Source organism: Diabrotica virgifera, chromosome 9 (genome assembly GCF_917563875.1).
Source record: "Diabrotica virgifera virgifera chromosome 9, PGI_DIABVI_V3a".
Lineage (NCBI taxonomy): Eukaryota > Metazoa > Arthropoda > Insecta > Coleoptera > Chrysomelidae > Diabrotica > Diabrotica virgifera.
In genome coordinates this window covers 216,213,210-216,231,505 of record NC_065451.1, presented here as the reverse complement: position 1 = coordinate 216,231,505, position 18,296 = coordinate 216,213,210, and the positions used below count along the sequence as shown (strand labels likewise).

Sequence of the window (18,296 nt, the reverse complement as noted above, 5' to 3'; positions counted from 1 at the left end):
TATCGTTTCTGATATCGTGTATTGTATCTGTGTATGACACTATACATTCTTTTGACATATCAGAAATGATATTAGAAATAATACAAGAAAATGCATAGTGTCATACAGCCTTAAGTGTAGCAGAAATGTTCGAAAAACGTAAAATGCGAATACTTGTTTTTTATGTTTTTTTCGCAATTATTGCTATTTTGCAACAAGGGTGACAATTTTAAAAATTTTTAATCAGTCTTATATTATGCAACTTTTATTTTAGTGCAACTTTTCTCGCAAGTGAATACTTTTAAAGTTATAATAAAAAAAAACGAAGAAAAAAATGGAATTCTTCCTTCATTTTTTGACATTTTGATTATTTAAACAATGTTCCGGACCTTTTTGACTGGGAGGATAACTCAATTATTATTATATGGGTTAATTCCAAGCAATTTCTGCAAAAAAATTAGAGTCATCTCTCAACGTCCATCTCAAAACAGATCCGCACTGGAGTATTAGTGAAAACAGTAAATATACGAAAATTGGAGTATTTTGGCCATGTCATGCGGCACCCAGAATGATATGGAGTTCTCCATCTTATTATTCAGATCAAAATTATGTGGAAAGATGAGTCGCGATAGAAGAAGAAATTATGACCTCGTAACCTTCGTGAATGGTTTGCTCAGTCTTGGTCGTCCCTCTATAAGCAGAAATCCTAACTGGAAGAAGACCACGTGAACGGCCTTGACTCCGGTGGAGAGATAATATCGCAGGAGACCTGAAAGTTATGGAGTGGAGAACTAATGGGGATTGCTCAAGATAGAAAAGAGGAGGCATGTTGTCGAGTTGGCTAAAGCTCACGAAGGGTTGTAACGCCACGGAATAAATAAGTGTAGTTAATATGATAACCACCGTTCAGTAATGGACATGGTGCGGGGAGAAGAAGAAGGAAAAGCATTAATTGTATGTATAGACAGCAATTAATATCATAGTATTTATATTGGCAATCAAATTTTTTTTTAAATCATACTAAGTTCCATCCTATTCATTTCCGGTGATAACTTTCGATGCTGTGGAAATTTAGAAACATTTTTCGTTTTACTTTGCTTTGAGAAGACATCCACCAAAGACGATCTGTTATCTTTATTGTCAAACTTTGCAAAGTCAGCACCTGGAATAAACAAATATTTGTAATAAAAAAGGATTTCATGAAGTACAAGGTGATTCGGTGAAACTGTACGATTTGACAACGCTGCTGACGATAAAATAGAGGAGCCGCGGGCGTGCGTCGTAAACATTGTGAATCTAGAGACTGGGAAGTTTAATTATCATGGAGACGTGGTCAGGTGAACAACACGTATTTGCTGTGAAAGCTTATTACAAAAATGGTGAAAAATTTGTGAGTGTACAACGAGCATTTCGTTTACACTACCATTTGCCGCCCCGCGAGCAGTTCCGTCTAACATGGCTATTAAGACTTAGGCTAGGAACCTTGAAAGTAGTGGTTCAATATCACAGAAAAGAGGTGGCAGTGTCAGAACTGCTCGTACACCACAGAATATTGAAGCGATGCCAAATTCATTACATGCGAGTCGTCGCAGGGATCTTTGAGGACTCGCGTGTAATGAATTTGGAACCGCTTCAATATTCTTTGGTATGCGAGCAGTTCTGACACTGCCACCTCTTTCTTGCGATGTTGAACCACTACTTTCGAAGTTCCTAACTCAAGTCTTGTAAATTGGTCTTGTAAACGGGGCGGCAAATGGTAGTGTAAACGAAATGATCGTTGTACAAGCACAAAACTTTCACCATTTTTGTAATAAGCTTTCACAGCAAATACGCGTTATTCACCAGACCACGTCTCCATGATAACTACCCAGATAGCAATATAAACTTGTTTCAAAGTTGCAACAAGTTTGATACATCAAACATGAAAGCTTGCTGCAGGTTTGCCATGGCAACTTTGCGAGTTTTTTGTTGTTGTTTGTTTTTGTTTTGTTGCATGAAGTTTGTTTTTTCAAACTTGATACAAACTTGCTTAAGGTTTGTTTTGACATACTAGCCACAATTTGAATAAAACAACGTGAATAAAAATACAATACCATTTTATATATCTATTTATTAATCACTCAACTAAAATACAATCTAGTGTTTAAAATTATTTATTGGAACTTACATTAAAGTCGAAAAGCTTTAGATTCCGATGCTCAGTTTTGTCTATCAGCTCTGAAACAAATAAAAGAAATTGTTATAAACTCTTGCTGTGTGAATAGAATTAATATTTGCTATTAAAAGAGATAAAAATATGTTAAAGTAACAATTTTACAATAAAACCTAAAACTTATTTATATATTTAATATATTATAAATATAATTTATTTTAGATAGTATATAAATACAGCTAATAGAAGCTATGAAAACATAAAAAAACTTACCTCAATTTCACCAAAGCAAAAAGATTACCAATCTGTATCTAATCACCACAAGCAGGTGAGTCTATGAAAAACTGAAGAAAAGGAAGCTTCAGCTTAGTAATGAAAGTAATAGTCTCGGAGAATTGTACGGTAAATGTTGTAAAAAGCTCAAAAAAAAATACAACATAGGATAGGGATAGGACATAACCACAAACTATCACCTCTTGACAGGTTACTTTTACAGGTTACTCAACGTACCTTAAAAATTCCCATTTTTATGATAAAATTCCCTCCTATGCTCCTATTTAAAAAATCTGTGAAAATATGTTGAATTACTTTCAAATATTTTGATTTTTTTAATATATTACAATTTGGACTGGAGCAAAGATTCCCGTATAATTTAACTTTTTCCCTTTTATGTTGAAAATTCTCGCAAAATGGGAAAATTTCCTCCGGTGGCAACACTTTTGTTTTCGTGGGCGTGACATCAGTCAGGATAACGAACGAAACCACCGACCGTGTAAGTCAACCAAATAGATGGCACGCGTGACGTGGCTTTGCAACTGTAAGCTTGCAGCAAAGTTGCTACAAACTTGAATCATCATCTTTGTCATAACAATATTGCAGCAAACTTGACACAAACTTGCCTCGTCATATTTGACGCAGCAATTCAAAATCAAAGAAGAATCAAACTTGCCACAAGTTTACTTACTATCTGGGTAAACTCCCTACTCTCTAGATTCACAACGTTTACGTCGCAAGCCCGCGGCTCCTCTATTTTATCGTCAGCACTGTTGTCAAATCGTACCGTTTCACTGAATCACCCTTTATTTGCCATTAAATCGTTGATACCTACCTAAAAAGTTGCAACACGTTTCCTTATCACAGCTCGTATCTGACACGCTTCTTACCAAATGTCTTCTGTTTCTTCGTGGAGAGGATTGTACAGGTCTAGCTATTTTTAACGCGTCTATTGTTTCTCGAATCTCATTCGGAATTGTTAATCTTTTGTTTACCACAACGGCGCCATCACTATTTTTGTGGATATCGGCTGCTACCTTACTAGAAAGAAGCGGGTAATATATCATTTTAATAAAATTATCCCTAACGAAAACATTTGACAGAGTCAGACTTAAGGATATTTTACAGAAAATGAAGCAAAAAAGGATACCAACAAACATTGTTGAAGTCATAAAACAAATGAACAATAACAACACGACAAAAATTAAAACAAACGACACCACTACGGCCAACATACCAACACCAGGGGGAATCAGGCAGGGAGACAGCCTCAATCCATTTCTATTCAATATGCTAATGGACGAAATAATAGAAGATGTGGAATCGCTACAACTAGGATACAGACTCGGTCACAGTAGAATCAGTATGGTGTGCTATGTGGATGATGCAGTCCTGATTGCAGAGGATGACCTACAAAGAGAACTCTATCGGTTCTACCAAGCATGTCGACGACTCAACATGAACATATCCACGCAGAAAACAAAATGCATTACCATTGCGAAAGATTCGATTAGATACAAGCTCGTGGTAGGGGGGAAACCCATAGAACAACTAAACCAGTTCAAATATCTAGGTGTAGACTTATCAAGTTATCAAAACCTAGCGAGAGACCTAAGAGGACAAATAAACAAACATCTCTCACAAGAGGTGAGAGATGTGGTCTGGAATAACCCATACGAGAATGGACAGCAAAGTTAGAATTTATAAAACTTGCATCAGACCTGTTACTACCTATGGCATTGAATCAAGAGAAGACACCAATAAAACCAAAAGCATGCTACGAACAGCCGAAATGAAGACACTAAGAGCAATAGCAGGGAAGACAAGAAGAGATAGAATATGAAACAACATCATCAGGGAACAATGTGACGTGCAAGATGTAGTAAGATGGGGTAGACAAAGACGATCGAAGAGAATGGTTCAGTCATGTAAAAAGAATGGAGGAGCAGAGACTACCAAGAATTGCTCTAGAAGGAAAACCAGCTGGCAAGCGTCCACCGGGGAGACCACCAAAAAGATGGAGAGATAGCTGGCAGTCTACCTCTCAAGAAATACTTCAACGTCGGAATTAGCAGATCGACAGATTTACAACAAGTGTAAGAAGAAGAAGAAGAATATAATTATTTTAAAAAAACTGGATGAAGCCAACGAAGGCATAAAAATCAATGGAGAATTGACAAATAACATCCGATATGCGGACGATACAGTCGTACTTGCCAGCAGTATCGATGAACTTCAGCATCTTATCGACTGGGCACAAAAAGCGAGCAAAGAAAGAGGACTTAACCTCAACAAATGGAAAACACGAACTAGGAACTACTGAGGAAGTGTACCAATAATAAAACTTTTTTACGTCAATAGGAACTAAAAAACGTAGACTAAAATGGCCCAGCCACCTATAAAAATAGAGAATTTCAGGCAGGTTCAGAATGTTTAATAAAATTACCAAAGCGTATAAGAGATAAATATATGTCATAACCATACAATGGAAGCCGATAGGAAGAATTAAAATGAAGGCCCAGCGACCTGTAAACCATAAATGTAAGACAATGGAGAAGAAAGGCACAAAAGATGTCTCAATGGAAGAATATAACCAGACAGGCAAAAGTCCATCCAGGATTATGATGCCAAACGAAGAAGACGACAATCAATGTATATCCCATAGCGAATATTGTACTGTTGAAAAAGTAGAAGATAAAAAAAACGTTGAATATAAATTGCGATACCTTTTGATGTCGTGGAGTAGGGTGTTCTACCCTATACACGTGACATGGTGGTATTAACATCTTCTTCAAGACATCATCCTTGATTTTATCCACACATTTCACGCCACCTCGTGGACAAGAGTCGAAAGAATCGCCCGACTTATCTATTTTAACAATCGGACCAACTACATCACATTCTGTTGTTGGTTTTGACACAACAGCAGCAAAATCTTTGACCTTCGGTTTTTTTGGATGAGGGTTGTTCTTAATTTTTGGAGCTGGTTGGTATTGGTCAAGTATAATCTTTGGAGCTCTTCGTATCGCCAGATTTTCAATAACGTATTCATATTCGGTAAATTCGTGCCCAAATGTTTTTATTAAGACTTCTTCGCTAGTTTGTTTGGGTCTTTTGATGCAAGGGAAGCAGTAGTAGAACAGACTTTTTTTAGGATTTGGAGGCATTTTTTAATAATATAGAAATTTAATATAAGTGTCTTTTGTGACCAATTGTACTGTCAAAATAAATGTGAGTGACGTTATTGTCCTTATTTTATCAATTTTTATACAGGTCTTCCCTTGAATTTTCCATTGGTCTCTATTTTGTGCTGATGACATCCATTTTGTATAAGCTGCTTACCCTTAATGTTCAGGTCTTTTTAACAAGCCTCTTACTTTCTTATTTACCTTATATGCTTAACCCTATTGTATTTAAGGGTTACCCTCCCTTCTGTCTCCATTAAGTTTTGCTTAAAGTGATCTGTTCATGTTTCCACTATTTCATGCTGTTCTGTTAAGATATTTTCTCCATTATCTCTACTCATCATTGTTCCTGGTTTGAATAGGGAACTTGCATAAAATTTTAAATTCGAAAAAAATGGTATAAATCACAACAGAACATAATTTAGAACCTGTATCAAAGATAAAAAGGTTTTGTATGGCTTTCGTTTGGCCCCTAAAGACGACTAAAAATTCAACTTATACCAGCCACCCCAAAACGCGTCGTGACATCACAGGGTTGTATGTTTACATTCTACACCAATTGCATATATAATTTTAAATTAGACATTATAAACGTCAGTAAAAAATAAAGTTATTTTTTTTCATTTTAATTGTGGCTTATTTCCCATATAAATAATTAATCATAAAAATGCCACAAGGAAATAGCTTCAGAACAACATAAAGTTATGTGACGTTAAAAGTGTTTTTGATCATTTTAACTATTCATAGAAAATTTGTACTTTTACAAAATGGTTTTATTTTCAATAGTAAACCTTCTTTCCTTTCCTTCAAAAACTGTATCAAACTCCAATCTCAACAAACTGGTATATATTATTACGACGACATACGATAAATGTCATTAGAATATAAATATTTTTCCTTTATTCCCCGACGACGAGCTGGCCAAATACCCAAGTAGGTGGAGGTCAATAAACTAAAGAAGAAGAAGAAGAATATACGTAAATATAACCATAAACAGAACCACATAGTCAAACCACAGAATAGGAAACAAGGAAACCTTGTTCCTTATTCTGTGGTCAAACTCTGTGACGTCACGGATCGTTTGAACTATTTTAAGATAAGGAAGAATTTAAATTTGCACTTCTAAGTTATTATGAGTTTTTGAAGCGTGAAATTTTGTAAATCTCATTTTTATACAAGACTGAACATTATTATCTAATAAAAAAAATGTGCAAGTTCCCTACACTTTTGTTTGTCTTTGGGTATAATCTTTGTCTCTGCTATTCTACTTAATTCTTATAGTTCTCCAAGTTATTTGTCCATAATTTCCCTTTTCTTTTTTGTGGAATTTCTTTTCTTGTTTCCACTTCAGTTCATTTATCTAGGTCTTTCTGTTGACTCTGTCAAAGTTTATGATAATTAGCAAGAAAAGATAATAGAAGGTAAACTCTATATATCATCCAAACCCTCGTAGAAAGAGTGATGCACTACGACTACCTTGGCACCATTATAAATGAACCAACAACCAGGAGATAAAGTGTATCACATAAGGTAGATGAAGCGAAGGGAAGTAATTGCAGGAAGCCTACAGTTAAAAATGATATATTGTAAAGAATATTTGCTACACCGGCCCTGACGGATGACTAAAAGAAATAAGATGTTCTGACAACAACAGCATAGAGGCCCGAATATGGGTGAAATGAACTATTTAATTAGTCAGTCGAATATAGTATTTCTTGATATAAAGACATGTGTACCTAGATATGAAAATAAATGGATTTAAGTATGAATTTGCCTTTAAAATATTTAACAATATTAATATTATTTATCGAGAATTTACCATTTTTAATATTTTTAAGATTTCGCAAAAATACCGCAGAAAAAAATTATGAAATAAATATTTGTGTAGAAAATCTACGCTTTTTATACTTAATACGATTCATCCAGGGCAAAGCAATTGCGGGGAGACTACAGTTCAGGAAAAAATGACGTGTTAACATTATTTATCTAATCTGGAATATTTCTGGACTATCATGTAATGATTTAGGGGATCTGGAAGACCTATGGTCAGCTAGACATGTTTTAGAGACTCTGATAGGTTCTTTTACAGCCTACACTGCTCTAGAATGCTCAAGTAAGCCCTGGAAGTCTTCAGGATAGTCGGTAATGTTTTTAGACTGTTGGAGGAAGTTGTCGAGACTCTGAAGGTTTATATGACAGTATAAAATGTTCCTTAGAGCAGCGGTTCTCAACCTTTTAGCACTGGCGCCCTCTTTGAACACTGAAGATAGCTCACGCCTCCCATCCAGTCAATAATTGGTTGGTTCAAGTTAGAACAGTGAAATTGTGAAACTGATAATGCTCTAACTCCACGTTAGCAAAAGCTGGGATGCAAAATAAAAATCCAGATATATTTAAATACGAAAGTTTATTTGATGTCTCATTAAACTTAACATTGTTTATTTATTTGAAAAAAAGAATAATCAAAAAATCAAATATGCATATAAAGTTAAAAGTCTTATATGAGTGTTTTTGCACTTTCAATGAGAGGGTTTGCATTGCCTGTTCTTGATAAGTTTTTCGATATTCGGTTGAAACTGTGTCAGAGCACACCTCAAGTCACTTTCAACGTCCAGCCTTGAACGGTGTTTTGATTTTATATACGCCAATGCAGAAAAACCAGATTCGCAAAAATATGTGGATGAAAACTGGACTAATAACTTCGCAGATATTAAAGCCACTTCTAGGTAAACAGGAAACCAAAATTCTTCCAAGTCCATGTTTGCAAAATCTGCTTTTGCTTGTAAATCACATTTTAGGTCAATTGCTTGCTCTTGAAGGTTAACTGAAAGAATGTCAACTTCGATATGAAAAGGATCTCTTGTCAACTTAAATTCCCAGTTTTCCGAGCTAACATCTGGAAAGTACTTTCGAATTTGATTTTTCAGTTCTTTCAAATGCCGTGATATAACGTCTTTCAAATCCGAAACTAGATGTAGTGGAAAGGTTTGAATATCATCGAGGAGGTCGTTTAGTTTAGGAAAAGATGAAAAGTTTGGCTTGGAATTAAGAAGGCGGCGTTGCCAAAGCGATATTTTTTCTATAAACCCCTTAATTGCATCATAAGTGTTTAAGAGGTTTTTACGGCCTTGAAGCTTCAGATTCAGGACATTAAGTGTCTCAAAAAAGTCAGACAAATAAGCCAAGTAAAAGATATTTTTATCATCTGTAAATCTTCTGTGAAGATCTTCTTGTTTTGAAGTCATTAACAAAATTTCAACTTCTGACTTTAAATTGAATAATCTTGCAAGCATCTTTCCTTTGGATAACTACCGGACTTCTGTGTGAAACAGGAGGGTTTCCTGATCACTATTCAGTTCTTGACATAGTGCCTGAAAGAGCCTAGTGTTTAATGCGCTGGATTTGATGTGGTTAACTATTTTAATTGCTAAGTTTAATGTGACGTTGAGAGGTTCAGGTAAAGTCTTGTCTGTGAATAATGCAGTGAGAACCAATTATCCTAGTGTTCTTCTTTTTTGCAAATTCCATAAATCCAGATCGACATCCTGTTATGGCTTGGGCCCCATCAGTACATATGCCAATTACTTTCTCCCATGGAAGTTCATTGATTACTAAAAAATCTTCAAGAGCAGAAAATATGTCAATGGCTTTTGTTGTTGTTTCAAGAGATGTTGAAAACAATATTTCCTCCAGGAACCGTTTTCTGTCAATAAATCGACAGTAAAACAATAACTGCGCATGCTTTGAAATATCAGTTGTTTCGTCACACTGCAAAGAAAAAACGGTGAACCTTTTAATTTTTGCAATAGTTGATTTTTCAAATCCAGAGCCATGTCATCAATTCTACGTTTTACTGTGTCGTTTGAGAGAGAAATTTGTTCTACTTTCTTACAACTGTCTTCACTAAGTACGGTACAAGCAGTAAGTAAACAAGGTTTAATTAGTGACTCACCAATAGTATGTGGTTTCTTGTCTTTAACTATCAAAAGTGCTATTTTGTATGATGCTTCCACAGCTTTCTCATTTTCAACACGAAAATTTGCAGTCGAGTCAAGTTTCATACGTTTTAGGCTGCTTTTTTGGCAATAAAAAAATCTGGGCCTTTATCTTTCAAAGAAGACTGGTTTGTAATTAGATGCCGTTCCAAACGTCCGGGGCGCATTGCATCATTACTAAGAACAGCATGGTAGTTGACACACTGAGGATAATGACTGCGACTGCCGTTTTTCCACATAAAGGTAAAACCATACTTGATATAATCGTCTGAATACAATCTTTTCTTTGGAAGTGACTTAGCCATTTTCAAAGCTGTTATACAACACTATTAAATAATTCACAAACAATCACTCTGTATTAAATAACGATTACACTGATTGCTACAAACAGCACACAGACGCTGTCAACTGACGCGTGAGACGGAGTCACTGAACTGGAGTCAGGAGTGCTTGCAATACAGTGTTGGTAAATATACTTTGCGCTCCTACGATGTTGCCATACACAAGACTGTCGTGTTTAACTCAGGTTGTGCGTTTGAGTAAAACGATTTTAATCACGTTTAAATAAAGAAATATTTCTAAACAAAATAAAAATACGAGATACAAAATATTTTGTTTTTTAACAAAATATAAACTGCGCGTCATAGAAAACGGGCACCTATAGAAATGTTATAGCCCTATTCTTTGTCAATATCTTTGTAATAATATTTTTGCAAAACAGGTAAATTTTCATTGTATACCGGGTGTACGAATCAAACTGTGTTTTTTTCTCAAAGTTCGCAACACCCTGTGGATTATTCTAGCATTTATAAAATACTGAAATTAAAATTCAACTATAGCCTCAGGCTTTCGTAACATTCTGTTTTTTATTCATTCGCTTATGTTGGATAATACAAAAGTTATGTACTTTAACAACTAGCCATGTTCTTCATCAGTACAGGGTGTTATAAGTCTAAAGTGTTTTAGGGACTAAATAAGTTCGACAAACTTTAAGGGGTAATTCTGCATTAAAAATAATGACAGTTTGCTTTATAATCATATATCCGCAAAAGCTTCGTTTCCGAGATACGGGATGTTAAATTTTTTCTTACAAACTGATGATTTATTTATTGCTTTAAAACCGGTTGAGATATGCAAATGAAATTTGGTAGGTTTTAAGAGATGGTTATTGCGCATTTTTTGACATTCAACTAAGAATTTTATATTCACTATTGGAGCGAATACGGGTAATATGACCGATCATATTATTCGTATGTACGCCAATGGTGAATAAAAAATTCTTAATTGTATATCAAAAAATGTTAAAAAATTACGTCTTAAAACCCACCAAATTCCATTTGCATATCTCAACCGGTTTTAGGGCAATAAATAAATCGTCAGTTTTTAAGAAAACATTCAACATCCTGTATGTCGGAAACGAAGCAATTGCGGACATATGTTTATAAAGCAACCGGTCATTATGTTTTCATGCAGAATTACCCCTTAACGTTTGTCGTACTTCTTTAGAAACACCCTGTACTGATAAAGAGCATGCCTAGTTGTTAAAGTACATAACTTTTGTATTATCCATCATAAATGAATGAATCAAAAAACAGAATGTTAAGACAATCTGAGGCTATAGTTGGGTTTTAATTTCAGTATTTTATAAATGCTAGAATATGCCACAGGGTGTTGCGAACTTTGAGAAAAAAACACAGTTTGATTCGTGCACCCGGTATATAATGAAAATTTACCTGTTTTACAAAAATATTAATACAGTGATATTGACAAAGACTAGGGCTATAATATATTCAAAAAAATCACTTAAATCGGACAACAGGTTTAGGAGATACGCGACATCAAAAATGACCCATTTTTTAGGGTGCCCGTTTTCTATGACGCGCAGTTTATATATAATTTTATTTTTTTTCTTTGTACCCTCACGCCCCACCAGGGTGCGCGCCCCCAGGTTGAGAACCACTACCTTAGAGGAAGCATTATATCATGCTTCCTTAGAGGTTGGACTAAAGAAATATTGTTGTTTATGGAATGGATGTTGAGCAGACTGCATCTTATAATTACTTGCGACATAAAATTCGGTTGGGAAGAGATAACCAGATGTGCGAGCTCCCACGTCGCCTAGGAATAGCCTGGGCAGCGTTTGGTAAATTGAATTATGGATTTAAATCGGACTTGCCCATATGCCTCAAAAGGAAAATCTTTGACCAGTGTGATTTGCCTGTACTCACTTATGGAGCCGAAACATTAACACTAACAAAAAAGGTAGTGAATAAGATTCGCGTAACTCCGAGGGCTATGTGGCGCCAGTTGGGTGTCTCCCTGAGAGACGAATCCCAAACGAAGAAATTCGCCGTAGAACAAAAACAACGGACGCCGTCGAAAGAATCGCGTCGCTCAAGTGGAACTGGTCAGGACACGTCGCCAGATTGTCAGACAACCGATGGACAAAACGTATTGTAGAGTGAAGGCCGCGAAAAGAAGCACTACGGAGCAGAGGACGCCCACCAACCAGATGGACCGACGATCTGAAGCATGTTGTCGGTAACTGGATGCAAGCCGCACAGAACTGAGATGGAAAGAGCTGAGGGAGTCCTATGTCCAGCAGTAGACGCTACGGGTTCATGATTATGATGATAAAATGTTCCAGGATGAACTGGAATGATTCAGTTTTTACTAGGGAAAAGATAAAATAAAAGTCAATATAAAATTGTAATAATAGTTTTATTAATCCACGTGTTCAAAAATATTTTCAGGATATTTTAATATATAGATCCATTCTGCTGATATATTGTAATGCAGCTTTGCCATTTATATAACTATTTTCCAACAACTATTATAATATCCTATCTATATGTACATGCATACTTAATACCTTAGTAAAGGTATTTAAAACATAGAGAAGCGATGACAAATGTACAGAAACCAAGCCATCATTAAATATAGTTATTATTTGTAAAACATTTTGTCTTGTACGTTTAAGAAGTATTTCAAAGGAGCTGACCACCAGAACAAATATTATTAGTGGATATATCTCAATTACTAGCGACATCAATATCGATTTTTGCTCGAAATCGAAAAGTTGAATCACAACCACCCTAAAAAGGAAAGGAAAACATCTAAATACCTAAATTTTACTTTTACTAATAAAACCAAGAATTACGCTTAAAAGAATCTGCGAAAATTGGTTGAAAAATGAATTTAAATAAAACAAAAATGATGACAAATCAAAATATCACAATCGACCTCGATGAAATTAAGTGACGAAGAGTATAATATATTCCTAGCTGACACAACCAAATTATCAGAATCAAACGTTAGAGACAACTAGAAGAATCCGAATCGCTTGATCAGCAATAGGAAGACTCTGTACTGTGTTGTAAGACGAAAAGATATCAATAAACCTAAAGAAAGGGGCGTTCAAGAGCTGAGTTCTACCAGTTATGAACTACAGAATGGAGACCGTGACACTTACAGAGTTATCAGTTAACAGATTAAGAACAACACAGAGGGCCATCGAACGAGCTATGTTAGAAGTATCTCTGAGAAAACATATACGAAATAAGGGCGTGCGAAGCTGGAAGATGTAATTTTAAGTGTGGCGACATGCTTTAATTACTATTTTTGCTAATTTTAATTTTTCATAACTTTTCTCAAAACAAAATAATATGGATCATATAAAACTCACATTTAATATACAAACCAGATGTTTTTGGTGTGTTCAGTTTGACAAACTGAATTCCCCATAAATTTATTACCTTATCAGACCTTATGTGAATAACTCACTTTGGAAATGCATTCGAAGACGTTTCTTAAAACTGCAGAAATGTTTCAACTTTTAAACGCAAGATCTAAATAATTTATCGCCTTTCTGGCCAGATGGTAGAAACACAAACATATTAGCGTTTGTGGTTTTTTTCAGCCACAGCAGAGTCGATCTGCAACCTCCCGTCGGTAGTCACACTCCAGCGGGCGTTGGGATAGGTCAACAACACACCCTTTCGAGATATAAGCAAAACACGTCTTTTTACCGATTAAAATAAATATATTATTGTTCGTTGTTTACACTTATTTTAATCAATTCCATTTACTCAATTCCGCACCACGGAACAGAAGAATTGCGCAAATAAAATGCAACTGGATAGGACATGTGGCACGACAAAACAATGGAAGGTGAACAAGAAACATTTTACATCGGAGACCACGCGAGCACAGTCGCGGAGGCCACAAAAATAATGGTTAGACGACTTCAAAGCAAAAGTTAAGAAGAACTGAGAAGAAAACGGAGAAGAATGGATAACTCATGGGGAGGCCTTTGTTCAGGAGTAAATGCAAACAATCTGAAGAAGAAGAAATGAAAAAACATGCTTAAAAACGGAAAATTATGGAATATTATAAAATAAGACACAAAAAAGCGTCCAATTAAAAATCCTCTAGCTCTAAAGGACCATATTTAGTCATCAAATCTCCTAAGCAGCAACAGAATATAAAAATCTTGGAGTAAAGTATAAAAAAGTCTAAATCAAAGCAAAGAAATGAGATAAATGATTAACAGAAAATCAATAAAAGCTGCAATCAGTTCCACCTGTCTTTTTTGCAATTTCTAAGTAAAAGTTAGTTCCGCTTTTATCTTTATTAACTATAATATATACATTTATTGTCTATAAGTATAATTTCTTACAAAAAGCAGTTTTTCCAATAAAACCAGCAAAAATATCGTATTAAACGTCTAACTTTGTAAAAAAAAACCTATTCCTGGTGCCTGCACATTTGCCGCTTGAGTAAATAACTATTTTTATCCTTAAGTACATGTCTTTAATGAAATAGATGTTTAGACCGATCATTGACAAATTGACAATTACCTACATCGGTGCAAGAACAGTCTTTTACTAAAACTTAACACTTTATAACAAAAAGAAAAACAACAATAACAAATATGCGCAAAAAATCTCATAATATTGCTACTAAAATACCACAACCGTCTATAAGTTCATTCCAACCAGCCTCACAGAAGACTTACAGTGGAATTCTTCTCTCAAAATACACAAAAACAGTATTTTTCGATATTTTTGTTGTTTTCTGTAATATTTGTATCTTTATTTATTGCTTACGTCTCCTGTATTGCTTGTTGAAAGACGCTTTGTTGTGAAAAAGTTGTCCCTTGTGAAACAATTCATGTTTTCTGTTTATTAAATGACCTTAACTTTTACACAGACGAATAGCACCGTTAAAATATTATTCTCGAAGTAAAACTAGTTGAAAATTGCGAAAAATAAGAGAAACATGAATTTATTACCCCTAAAGGAACCACAGTGATGCTAACAATAATATTTTAAGAGTATTTTTGCCTTGAAATATTGAAGAGATAACAGGATTTTTAATACCACATTCCGTCTGTGACATTTTACCAAAAAAAAAAACTGTATAGTATCACTTTTCATGTGCCCGCACGATTATAGTCTAACTCTCCTATAAAAAAGCAACTATACAACGATTGATAAGAGAATTTTTCACATCTAATTCAGATTAATGATGGTATATAGTCTCAAGAAGATGAAAAATTAGCAATTGAAAGTGGCGCAGTCAATCTACACGATTTATCATCAAGAAAATCATGTCTAAACACAATATTGAGCAAATTAATCACAATAAAACTTCTTCCGTACAAAAAATTAGCAAAATTCTTCATTTCATATCCACTCACTCCAGAATTTGATGGAAAAATTCGTTCAGAGACTCAACTTTAAAACATGTGTTGAAAGCCTGGCCTAAAAATTAATATCATTGGCGGTAAAAGTGTCATTTATGCAGAATCTGTGTAATTTTCACTATAAGCACCACTCCCGCAATATTTTGTTGACGTTGGAGGTAAAATTGAGCGATATCTAAAGCAATAATTGTAAAATTATTTGTGAAAAACTTGCTTTCTTAGACTCAAATGGTACAATGCCTGGCCTAAACTTGCTAGAGTTGCAGGAATTGGAAGAATAACCGCAGTAAGGAATAAAGTTGGAGTGACACTGACTGCATAATGTGTTTCAAATGTTCTTTTAGGGAGTCCGTTGAAGAAATTGGAAAATGCCTGACCAAAAATTACAATTATTAGTTGTAGAAGTATTAGTTGTGCATAATTTCTTTAGGTATCACTAGGAACATAATTCTTGTACTATGTGGATAAAGTTGGAGAGGAAATTCAGTCGAAAAAACACATTAAAGAAAAATATAGACAAAAAAACCGTGAATTTTTTCAAGTACTACCTCTTAAGCATCTATCTCCGGCAAAAATACCCTTAAACCTAAAAATAAACATTTGTTCTTATATACATTATACGCCCAAGAGCTAATATATAAATAAAATAATACATAAAATCTTATTTGATAGCTTCGTTAAATATTTACAGAAAAAATTACAAATACTTTTTACAAATTGTGCTATAATACACGCTTAGAAATCATACCCTTGGAATCAGGCGGGATTTCAACGAAAAAAGCGAAATATACGCAAACATATTTCTTCTTTCAGTTAATTGTAGTAAAATTAGCAAAATAAAAAAAATTGTAGTAAAAATGTAGTTTATGTCTTTAATATCGTTTTGTTCTCAAAGTATTTCCAAAGTTCTACAATAAAGTCCTGCCTGATTCCTTGTACACCCATACTAGATTAATCATAAGAAAATTAAAGGTGTTGTAACTTTCAGGAGGCGTACATTCTGTTGATTTCGTGCTTATATCTCTCTTGGATGTCTTTCCTCTTTAGTTTAAAAGCTGCCGTTACGAGCCCCATGTCAGGGGACCATACCTCAGTCACCAACTTAATAGCTGCTGGAATTTCAAATTTGGCCAGTTTACCTGAAAATAAACAGAAGTTATTAGTATTAGTCTTTTTTTATTATTAGTCTTATTAATTTTTTTGATGCCTGTAAACGACTTTAGTGCATTTGAAAATCTGCAACAACTGCCTTGAGGCTTCTTGGTCCTAGAAGATTTCAAGACAACCTGTTTATTCCGACTTTAGTAACTATTCGAGAATGTTATGCTATAAAGATCTCTGGAGAAATTTAGTGCAATTGGTAATATAGTGAGACTTGAGACTGATGAGGAATGCTTCAAAAACCTGTAGAGGACTTCAGGATAACCGAAAATAGTTCAATACTGATCAAAAATATTTTTAGGGTTTTTGAAGGATTTTAGATCAGTCCGGAATATTTATGGACTATGTTTGATACCTCCAAGAAACTTTGTACGACATCAAGAAAGTTTAAAATGTTTTTAGACTGTCATAGATTATTTCAAGAGTCTCTAAAGGTTTTAGAAAATGAAGTAAAAGACAGACGTACTCTCAATCATTTATTGTAACTTCTGACGACCGGTTTCGCTCTCTAAACTATGCAGAGCATCTTCAGGTCAACGGTTACAAGTCACTAAATGCTACAAATAAAAAACCAGAGTTAGAACAATGTCTGGTTGTAAAAGATGCTAAAGATCCATAAGATCAAGCCAATGTTGAACAACATACATAAAAGTAGTGAAAATAGCAGACAAATACACATGCATGTAAATACGGGGGCGGTAAAAAACGTCCTTAAGCTTACAAACACATGCAGATGTATATCGACTGTAATCATGCAATTATAACGTGTCGTACTTACATTCGGATACAAGGAGCTACTACCTCAGTATTCATTAACATGATGTTTTTGCTTAAGTTATGCTAACGGGATATGGTGGAATAGACGGAGAATGTTACAAAGGTAAACAAAAGTAAATCCCATAAACTTGTTTATCTTTGTAACATTCTCCGTCTATTCCACCATATCCCGTTAGCATAAGCAAAAACATGTTAATGAATACTGAGGTAGTAGCTCCTTGTATCCGAATGTAAGTACGACACGTTATAATTGCATGATTACAGACGATATACATCTGCATGTGTTTGTAAGCTTGGGGACGTTTGTTACCGCCCCCGTTTTTACATGCATATGTATTTGTCTGCTATTTTCACTACTTTTATGTATGTTGTTCAACATTGGCTTGATCTTATGGATCTTTAGCATCTTTTACAACCAGACATTGTTCTAACTCTGGTTTTTTATTTGTAGCATTTAGTGACTTGTAACCGTTGACCTGAAGATGCTCTGCATAGTTTAGAGAGCGAAACCGGTCGTCAGAAGTTACAATAAATGATTGAGAGTACGTCTGTCTTTTACTTCATTTAAAATGAACTCTCACATGCAACCCATTCAACGTTTTAGAAAATAATGAAATGTTCCTCAACAACCTGAAATATTTAAGGACTGTCCAGAAATTCTTCAAGAAACTCTAGAAGAATTCAGAGAACTGTAGAATGTTCGTGAAACTCTCTGATAATGTTTTAAGAGTCATTGAAAGACTTTAAAATTATGTGAAATGTTCTGAGATAGCCCGAAACTTTTAAGAAAGGACCTCATGAGGCTCCGCAGACATTAAGGGTACTGTGGAATATTACCAGACTGTCAGATTCTCAAGTTTCAAGTGATTCTGAAGGCCTTTAGGCAATTGAGACTGTTTTGGAACTGTTCCTGAATGATTTAAGAAGGTCTGGATGACTCTTGATAGCCCGGAATGCGTCTACAGTGCCCATTAACGGTCCAAGAAGTTTAAGGCAGTGGGGGATGTTCCGGAAATATCTGAAATATTTAAGACTGTCCTGGAATGGTTCACAGGTATATAGAGGAC

General features: G+C 34.8%; 2 protein-coding genes and 1 long non-coding RNA gene across 11 annotated transcripts in view; all 3 read right to left on the bottom strand.

Moving 5' to 3' along the window:
- Positions 1-325: 325 nt before the first annotated feature.
- Positions 326-5,616, bottom strand: LOC126891637 (uncharacterized). Its single transcript, XM_050660861.1, has 3 exons — positions 5,131-5,616; positions 3,240-3,441; positions 326-1,141 (listed from the first exon to the last, which is right to left on the bottom strand). Exons 1-3 carry the CDS (start codon positions 5,569-5,571, stop codon positions 990-992), a joined length of 795 nt encoding a protein of 264 aa, XP_050516818.1. The 5' UTR covers positions 5,572-5,616; the 3' UTR covers positions 326-989.
- On the bottom strand, positions 2,070-2,592 carry LOC114326868 (uncharacterized). The gene is made up of 2 exons (XR_003651914.2): positions 2,405-2,592; positions 2,070-2,196 (listed from the first exon to the last, which is right to left on the bottom strand). It is a non-coding gene; the product is annotated as an uncharacterized LOC114326868 (long non-coding RNA).
- A 6,670-nt stretch (positions 5,617-12,286) lies between the features above and the next one.
- LOC126891622 (fatty acid CoA ligase Acsl3) overlaps positions 12,287-18,296 on the bottom strand; it is a 153,762-nt gene continuing 147,752 nt past the window's right edge. For all 9 annotated transcript variants that reach the window (XM_050660836.1, XM_050660832.1, XM_050660837.1 and 6 more), the window contains one exon: positions 12,287-16,430. In XM_050660836.1, the coding sequence (XP_050516793.1) occupies positions 16,276-16,430 (155 nt within the window). In that variant the 3' untranslated portion in view covers positions 12,287-16,275. The remainder of the gene's footprint in view (positions 16,431-18,296) is intronic.